This window comes from Zootoca vivipara, chromosome 14 (assembly GCF_963506605.1).
Source record: "Zootoca vivipara chromosome 14, rZooViv1.1, whole genome shotgun sequence".
NCBI classification, from domain to species: Eukaryota; Metazoa; Chordata; class Lepidosauria; order Squamata; family Lacertidae; genus Zootoca; species Zootoca vivipara.
In genome coordinates, this window is record NC_083289.1 from 39174991 (window position 1) to 39183944 (window position 8954).

The 8954-nt window shown below is 38.6% G+C and overlaps 1 protein-coding gene across 5 annotated transcripts in view; it reads left to right on the forward strand.

Annotated features, from left to right (window-relative positions):
• GSPT1 (G1 to S phase transition 1) overlaps positions 1-6318 on the forward strand; it is a 38101-nt gene extending 31783 nt beyond the window's left edge. For 3 of the 5 annotated variants that reach the window (XM_035130477.2, XM_060282808.1, XM_060282809.1), the window contains exons 11-15: positions 89-169; positions 1886-2059; positions 2410-2499; positions 3438-3606; positions 4593-5089. In XM_035130477.2, the coding sequence (XP_034986368.1) occupies positions 89-169; positions 1886-2059; positions 2410-2499; positions 3438-3606; positions 4593-4645 (567 nt within the window). In that variant the 3' untranslated portion in view covers positions 4646-5089. Of the gene's footprint in view, positions 1-88; positions 170-1885; positions 2060-2409; positions 2500-3437; positions 3607-4592 lie in introns of all 5 variants that reach the window. The other 2 variants (XM_035130475.2, XM_035130476.2) reach the window with 1 other exon arrangement.
• Positions 6319-8954: the final 2636 nt, after the last annotated feature.

Genomic DNA, 8954 nt, shown 5'->3' on the forward strand with positions numbered 1-8954 from the left:
CATAGCATTATGCCAGATGTTCTCTTTTGTAAAGTGCAGTAGGCTCTATTTTGCTGATTTAAAAAACAACCTTTTTTCCATGTTGAAGGATATGGGCACGGTAGTTCTGGGAAAGCTGGAATCGGGCTCTATCTGCAAAGGACAGCAGCTTGTGATGATGCCAAACAAGGTACGGCACGTTTTCCTCTTAAGAAGCTTAACTTTCTAGTGTTAAGCCTACAGAATAATTCTGAGGTTGAAAATCGGCATTCCCCTGTGAGGTTTCTTTTCTGCTCTTGAGAAGGCTTAGTGTGCTTAGGCACTAATAAGCAGAAATATGCACATGATCAGCCTTGTTTTAGTTTGAGGAACTCCTGAAACATGTGCTGCTGTTTTTTTAGTTGCAGTTAGCAGGATCCTAGTCAGGGATGGCCAGGGATTCTATGCAAGGGACACACATTGCAGTGTGGAAGATAATAGGCAGAAGGCAAAGTAAGATGTGTTGGGGAAGCACTGTTTTGTTTAGGGTTTTTTGTTTCTGGATTTGATAGTTTTACCAAGCCCTTCATTGTATCCAATGGAGTTTTCATCAGAGTAGAACTTTTGAAATTAATGGACCTATGTAAATCATGTTCATTAATTTCAGTGGGTCTTCTGAATAGAACTAGCAATGGATACAACCTCATGTATTTAAATTATTGTAAGCAACTTCGGGGGTAGGGGTGGAGAAAGGTTGCAAATTGCTAGAGTGGTCTGGAGCAAGGAAAGGTTTGACTAGCTTGCAAGTGAAGATGTTTGGAAAGTGGCAACCTGTATTTTTAATTCATGCAATCCTATTAGGTTTTTCTATATGATTCACTCCCAAATCACTTTCTTCTGTAACAGTGTTTGGCTTTTTCCTTGCAAAAGGGAGAAGAGGATATGAGAGTTTTGCCTTAAATGTTCTGCTGACTGCAAATATTTAGTGACTTCCTGGCTATTGCATTCAGTTACTTCACCATATCGCTTCTCGGCCTTTTGGCTAAGATCAAGTGTAGATCAAGTTGACCAATAACTATGGAGCAGAAGAATTAAATCTGCTTGCCTTGAGCATAAGCAAACATGAATGTTCTCTGCAGAAGACCCATCAGTTTATTTGTGTGTGTTCATCAATAGGCAGGACTACTACTATGGTGGTTTGTGATCCCACTATGTGGGATTCTGTGTTAGACTTTTTAAAATCTACTTTTAATGAAGGATTATTTTTTATAAAAATTGAATAACAGGGCAATGAATACATACTGTATTATAGAAAAGGAAACTTTAAAAAGTATTTTTGTACAAATGTACAAATATATAAAACTTTTTTTGAAGTGGGGAGGAGTTAGCTACACAATATAAAAAGCCAGCTCCCCTGTCTCCTGGTCTCCCAGAACCAGAAGAGGTATGAAGAGGGTGGAGCAAAGACAGAGAAGTCTCAGGTTGCTTGGAAAAAACTCTGGAGAGGAGGGGACTTAGGACTCGGCTATACAGCTGCAAATAAAAGGTTTTAATTGTTTTAAGTGCAATATACAATATGACACTAGATGGTGATGGTGAGCCTTATGGAAAAAATGTATTTTTAAAAAAGCTTTTTAAAAAAGCATTTTGAGAACTTTTTTTATATGTGTGTAGTTTCCACCTTAGGCAGCTATGAGAAGGCAGGGACTTTACTGCCTCATTTTTTATTTGAAAAACATTAACTTCAATGACAACAGGTGTTTTATTGCTGACCTGCTCCTGATAACTGTTTTTATCAATTCTAATGTTTAATTCTATGTTGCTGTAAATGGCTTATATGTTTATTTGGCTTTTTACAACCAAGTGTTATATAAATTTTGTTTGATGGGGAAAAATTTTTTAAAGCCTTAACATTGCTTTCTTGAAGCACAATGTGGAAGTCCTTGGGATCCTTTCCGATGATGTAGAAACTGAATCAGTAGCTCCAGGTGAAAATCTGAAGATTCGACTGAAAGGAATTGAAGAGGAGGAGATCCTCCCAGGGTTTATACTCTGTGATCTTAATAACCTGTGTCATTCAGGACGCACTTTTGATGCTCAGGTATGTTTGTTGGAAAACCATGTTTGATTTTCAACCAATAAATGAATAATACTAGAGTTGGTTGATTCAGATATGCATAGGTTGAGGGTATATCAGCAATTAAATCTTGTTCAGAAATCAGTGGTATAAATGTGCGAATTAAATTGTTAAGCCTTGATTTGAAAGTCTTCCCCTTTTAGAAAAGAAATTCTGTTTGCTTGCAAGTTAGTTAATTGTCCTAGCGTATATTTCTGCTTGGAGCAATATCTTCCTCCAGAAGGAAAGAGAGATGAGAGAATTACTACCCAATATCCATAAGAAATTGGTGTTTTTCTACAGTATGCTTACTTATTTATTCTTATTTATTACAGATAGTGATAATTGAGCATAAATCCATCATCTGCCCAGGTTACAATGCGGTGCTGCATATTCATACCTGTATTGAAGAAGTTGAGATCACAGTGAGTATTGCTCTCATCATCTTAGATTAAAAGATACACATTTGTGGCAAAAGGTTTTGAGTGAAGTGTCTATTAATTGTGCCGATGGTATTTTTTGGTCTCGGTTTTTGCTGTGTATTTAGTAATCTCCCACTGCCACCATTAGATGGTCTCAGCATCATGTTGTAATGACCTAATATTATTATTATTATTAGGTCATTATTATTATTAATAGGCCAAATGCCAGGCGGAACAACTCTTTCTTACAGACCCTGCGGAAAGAAAGAAATCAGGTTGGCTAAATGCAGTCCAAACGGTGTCCAAACTTTTTTCAAAGAGGGCCAGATTTTATGAAGTGAAGGGCCAGCCAAAGTTGTTAACCTTGAAGTTGTTGAGCTTTTTTAAGGATTTTACCCCAGGAAATAAACTGCCACAGAGGCCGGATTAAACCGACCAGCGGGCCGGGCCAGATTACACCCCCAAGTCAGACTTTGGACATGCCTGATTTAATAGCCCAATGCATTTGTGTAATTCAAAATCATTATGTTTTGGAACAGTATTTTACTAAGAATATTGAAAGTGTGTGACAGGTAAACTAACATAGGGTAAAACTACTTGTGAAAGGAATATATAGTGTTACATCCAACTAAGTTATACTCTGAGTACACCCATTAAAATTAATGGACCTAAGTTAGCCATGCTTATTAATTTAAGTGGGTCTGCTCTGAATTGTACTAGCATTGGATACAACCTATCATTCTTCCTGTACTTCAGTTGAGTTGTTGAGCTTCTTTTGAGAGAGGCTTTATTTTGCCTTAAGGGGGTGGGGAAGAACCAATTAACAATGAAACTGTTGTGGTTTTTCCTGCTGGACACCTCATAAACAGTTATTAAAGGACCAGGGCTTCTGTTGGAAAAAGAGAGCCCGTGTTTTATATCTTTTCTCTTTCCTTCTGTAGGCCTTAATCTGTCTGGTAGACAAAAAATCAGGAGAGAAAAGCAAGACACGACCCCGTTTTGTTAAACAAGATCAAGTATGTATTGCCCGTTTACGGACGGCAGGAACTATCTGCCTTGAGACATTCAAAGACTTCCCTCAGATGGGTCGATTCACCTTAAGAGATGAGGGTAAGAGGATTTGAAAATGGCTTGGTAGTTTGTTTTTGCTTTGTGTTCCTAAATCATAGAAAATAAAATTCCATGCTTTGGATGTATCGGCTTTGGCCAGCTTTAATTCTGGAAGGCATAAATATGACAGCCTTCCCCACCCTGGTGCCTTCCTGTGAGCCTCAACCAACCTGGCCAGTGGTCAGGGTGCTGAAAGCTATAATCCAAAACATCTGCAGGGGTACCAGGGCAGGGAAGGCTGGAATATGTTATCTCAAACTGCTGACTGTCATGTCAGCTGTTGAATATCATTGAATTTCCATTGAACTTTAGTAAATATCCAGAGGAATGTCAAAATTGGCATAGAATTTAGGGGGAGCAAATTGGTTTGGGCTGAAATGCAGCTTCTCTGATACAAAAACAAAATCAGAAGCCTTGTATCCATTTCCATTGTTTGGAAGGAAGATTTTATTACAGTTAATTAAGAAGAGCATAAGCTTATCTGCAAAAACTAGTGTGTAGATTGAGGTAGCACACTCTACATTTATTTGCAGCACTAAATGTTTTGTTTCTGCCATGGTTTGTTGAACAAACCAGGTTCTGACAAACAAAATAACTGTGGCTTGTTCCACTTAACATTGGTTTGATTTTCTATATTTTCTTGCTTGGCTCCTTTATCGCCATGTGCGTATAGGGCAAGATGCAAAAACGAAGGAGGGTTAAGCCCTAGCTTCAGAAGTAACAAGAAAACATGTTTAATGCAAGCCAAGATACATAAGTTAACATCAGAATCATGGTTTCATACTCTGGTTTGTTGACCACAAACAAACCATAGTTGGTTGTGACAGGCTTGCATGTACAAATAAGCGAACACCCCCCCCCCAAGTTCATTGTTAAGTGCAAACCAGGTTTTGTGTGAAATCTGTGTGACTGTTTGTTTACTTGGAATGTTTTTTAAAGGTTCACACATTTATGTCTCCTAACAACCATTTCTGTGTTTTGTTTAGGTAAGACCATTGCAATTGGAAAAGTTCTGAAATTGGTTCCAGAGAAGGATTAAGCATTGTTTTTGACAAGCCTGCACAAATACTGTGAGGGGGAAAAATTGACTCTGCAAAAGCCTACTTCACATCGCCTTCTTATTTTCTTCCCATTGATAACCTTCTCCCTATATTTGCAAAGATGAGATTTCACAGCAAAGGTCCACATTATGTCAGCTTTCTCATATTGAGAGCTCTGCTATGCCACTGTTGAATCCCCCCCCCCAAAGTTTTTTTTCCTCCCCTTTTCTCCTAAATTCTGCTTCCTTGGAAAGATTTGGCAATAGCTTTGTAAGTGATGTGGACATAATTGCCTAGAATTATGAAAAATCTATAGGATTTATGTTTATTTCCCCTCTCCCAGCATATTAAACATTTTTCAAGGCAGATCATTAAGAGTGTGCAAGCGTGTGTGCACATGTTACAAAGACAATTACCATGTTAATAAACTATTCAATTTGAAATCTTTTTTCAGTATCTTAATTGCTTTTGAATAATGTTTTTATCCAGATGTAACACCTGTTGCATTAGCTTTTAACCTGCCAAGTAATCTGAATATTCAATTACTTAGGCTTTTCTGAAACCCAACTCTTTCCCTTTGCCGCCTCCCGGACGAAGTTATAAATGAAGCAATTAGACAATTGACAAAATTTGTACTAAAGAAACTTTCTCCCTTTCCTTATGGTGGATTTAAAAAAATTAAATATGTTCATGCAAGTATGGTACTATTTAATTAGTGTTGCATCACTTTATCTACAAACAAACTTAACTTGATTATTTTTTACGCACTGGGGCGAGCTAGATCTACCTACAGTGCCCTGAATTACACCATCAAATCCTGTCTGGCAGAAAATGCTAACCAATAAAATTAGTAGGACTGTTACGTGACATCTCTGGCAATAATGCAGGTACATGGTGTTTGGTCTAAAAACTAAGCACAAGTACCAGTTTATGATAAAGTTGCGCTGTTCATTCTGTCTTTTAACTTGGAAGATCGGAGAATCTTTGGTTGCTGGGTTTTGTTTTGTTTTTAAAAAAAGAGATTTGAAGCAAACCAAATAGGCCATAGAGGAGTGGTAGGTATTCACTCAGCTGGCAGTGACTGAATGATGGCTCACTCGGCAAGTGCCACTCCAGAAGGTTTGTTTGAGAGTAGAATCAAGCACAGTCTATAAATTTCTGCATATCAAAGCAATTTGAGTTAAATGAAAGCAAAAGTGAATAAAAGGATTTGTGGTTGGCAGTTCAAAGGAACAGGGGTTGTAAACTTTATACTTGGCTGAATGTTGGTCTGTACCATTGCTATAAACAATTAGGGAAAGAGTTGAAAGGGAGGTGCAATGATATTCAAAGTGTTTAATGGCAAATCTCCATTATTAGGTTCATATAAGAAGGCTGACTTCCAATATTGTTCAAAGTGCTTCTCCAATTAAATCCTTTGCAGTGTATGTTCAAATAGTAATGTGCCCTTTCCCCTGAAGTTTACAGTCATGTGACTGTTTCATTTTACACAATTCTAAATTTAAAATGTTTGCCCTTTTTTGTTTCTTTGTAACTGTGGAACCTCCCATCCATTTCACTTGAGGCTACATTGTATGGACGAAGCAAAGTTTATTGTCCTTCAATTTCATATGACTACACTTGTAGCTACCGTAATGCATGAAATTTAAATAAATTTTATTATGTCTGCAAATTTCTGGGCTTTTATTTTTCTGGGAATCTGAAAGCTTTTAAAGTCAAGAACTTTTAAAACAAAGCTAAAGAATTCAGATAAAGCTGAAAAATTCAGAAATAATCCAGATTTTTCATTTTCTTTTTCTTTATAATGTAAGCTGAAGGAAGAGTCTTTGAAATATTTGCTTGAGGTGATGAGCTTACCATTTTCAGATGTTAAGTTGTGCTGTGTTTGTGTCTCAAGCTCCGCCTCTTCCCTTTTAGATGATTGCTAGTAAATAATGTAGTTGGTGAAGGATTTTTTTCTTCCTGACATAGCAAATGACAATTCTTGGAGGCAGAGATGCAACTAAGAAGCTAGTAGTCGTTGATTGCAGTCATTCTTTAGAGCAAAAGTTGCACTTGAGGACAGGGGCAGGCTTTCAATGACACCCTGTGCGAAAATTAAGCCCCCAATCGCCTTCGGTTACCCATGTGCAGTACATCATACTTGCAGCACACCCCTTGGCTCAGTGATCAGTGTGGGGGAACCAGCCACACTGCCCTAAATGTGCCTCTGCTGAGGAACTGCAGGACTTAAGAACAGGAATGCTCACCGAAGTTGACATATGGCATATGGAATTCAGTTATGGTTGCAGTACTGAAGGCACTAATTCCAGGGTTAAATAAAATGGAAAGGACTTTATTCAAGAAAACTGCGGCTTGGGTGTTAATTTGTGTTGTGTTGCCACTGCATTCAGAACCTTGGGCTTTAAAGTCCCAAAGAGTTCTCCAATTATGTGAGTTAGATTGCAAGTTTCTCTTCATCGTATTAAATCAAGATTGGTAAATGTAAAGCAACCTTTTGGGCAGGTCTGAGGAATCATGCGGAACTTCAGATATTGCTGAACTTTACAACTCCCATCAGCCTCAGCAAGCATGGCCCATGTCCAGGGATGATGGGATTTAGTAGTTTAACAATGTCTGGAGGGTCAGAGGTCCCCCACACCAGTTACACACAAATTGTGCCCTGCCCATTGAACTGAATGGAGGCACCTTTGTTGGTAAGGGAGCTTCCTACATGCACCAGAGCTCATGTGAGGCATCACTAGACCAAGGTGTGTGGCTCAGGAGCTGTGAAAGCATTAAGACTGAAGGATACTGCTAGTATCCTAAGTCAAATAAGTAAATTCTGGAGGCTCCATCTTTTATCCCCAAAATAGAAAGGTTACAATTTAAACCCTCTGGTTTACTCATTCCACACAAATCCTGCTTGGACAGCTTTGTTGGTTAGAGCATGGTGCTAATAATGCCAAGGTTGCAGGTACAATTCCTGTATAGGACAGCTGCATATTCCTACATTTCAGGGGGTTGGCCTAGATCCTTGGGGGTCCCTTCCAACTCTACAATTTTATGAATGTTCTATGAATGAATGTTTCTAAGTCAAGTAAAGAAGTTCCTGTTAAACAATTTGCAGCTGTGCTATGACCACATCTTGCCACGAATCATGTAAAAACACCATCAATGTTCATGGCTGTTTTGTATTTTTCTTCTAGGGGATAAATAGAAACCCTAGCTAGGCTTGAGGAGAAAGCTTGGAAATGTGAGATTGGAAAGGATTGACTGTGTTAATAGCCATGACTTAAAACTATTATTTCAAACTCTGCTGATGATAAATGACTTTGGAGTGTGTTCTTGAATTTGAAAGCTTAGTAATGTAAGCAGTGATTAAATGCAAAACTTGAATGTACCATAAAAGCCTCCTGATTAATATTCTGTAATGGGTGAGGGATCCTCTTAGGAAAAGGAAACCCATGTGGGCCTCATGCCAGTGGCAGGGGGAGCAATGAATGCAAATTGTACTTTCGTACAGTAAGCTGGTTTCTATATGCACCCTACCCACCCTGTATAGGCAAGCGGGAGTCACTATGAGGAAATATTCCAGCTAGGAAGAAAACACCCAAAGGGTGTGTTAAGCAGAGTTGGGCAGGGGCTGCATTCACCCCAGAGCCTGTGGTTCCTGGCCCTCTACTACCTATAAATTGGAAACACTGCTGCATTTCCTGCACATACTTGAGCAAACCCAGTCCTTGCAATGAACGAACCTGGCCTGAGGGTTGCCTTCTGTCAATGGCAAGTGCCAATCCCAGGCCCCTGATGCAAACACGTGAGGGTTTTTATTGATTCAAATCTTACGGTACATCTGTTGCCTTTTATGTGTCGTATAAGATGTCATTTGAGAAGAGTCTATCCATCATTTTCTGCTGGGATCATAAAACATCTAAAATCTCTCACATTTCCCAGTCTTATTTCTCCCCTTACCCTCCGTGTCAAACAACTTGAACAAACTGTAGTCCAATAAAGAATACTAAAAAACCTGTCTCATGCCTCCAGCGACTTCTTTTAAAACTCAAGGCTTAGTGTCGTGTCTCCGATCAATCGAAACACACTTGCTTGTTTGGCTGGTTGAATATTGGATGTGAACCTAAATCATGGATAGGATGGTAGTGTTATTATTTAGGTTGCTGGCAAAACCAGAGTTAAATTTTGAAATATTTGGAAAGAATGATTGACATACATACATATGCATTGTACAGCTAAAATTATTTCGGGTATTATGACATTTTAACAGGTGCCATCAAATACAGAAGTTCAGCTCTAAGGTGGGAATTAAGA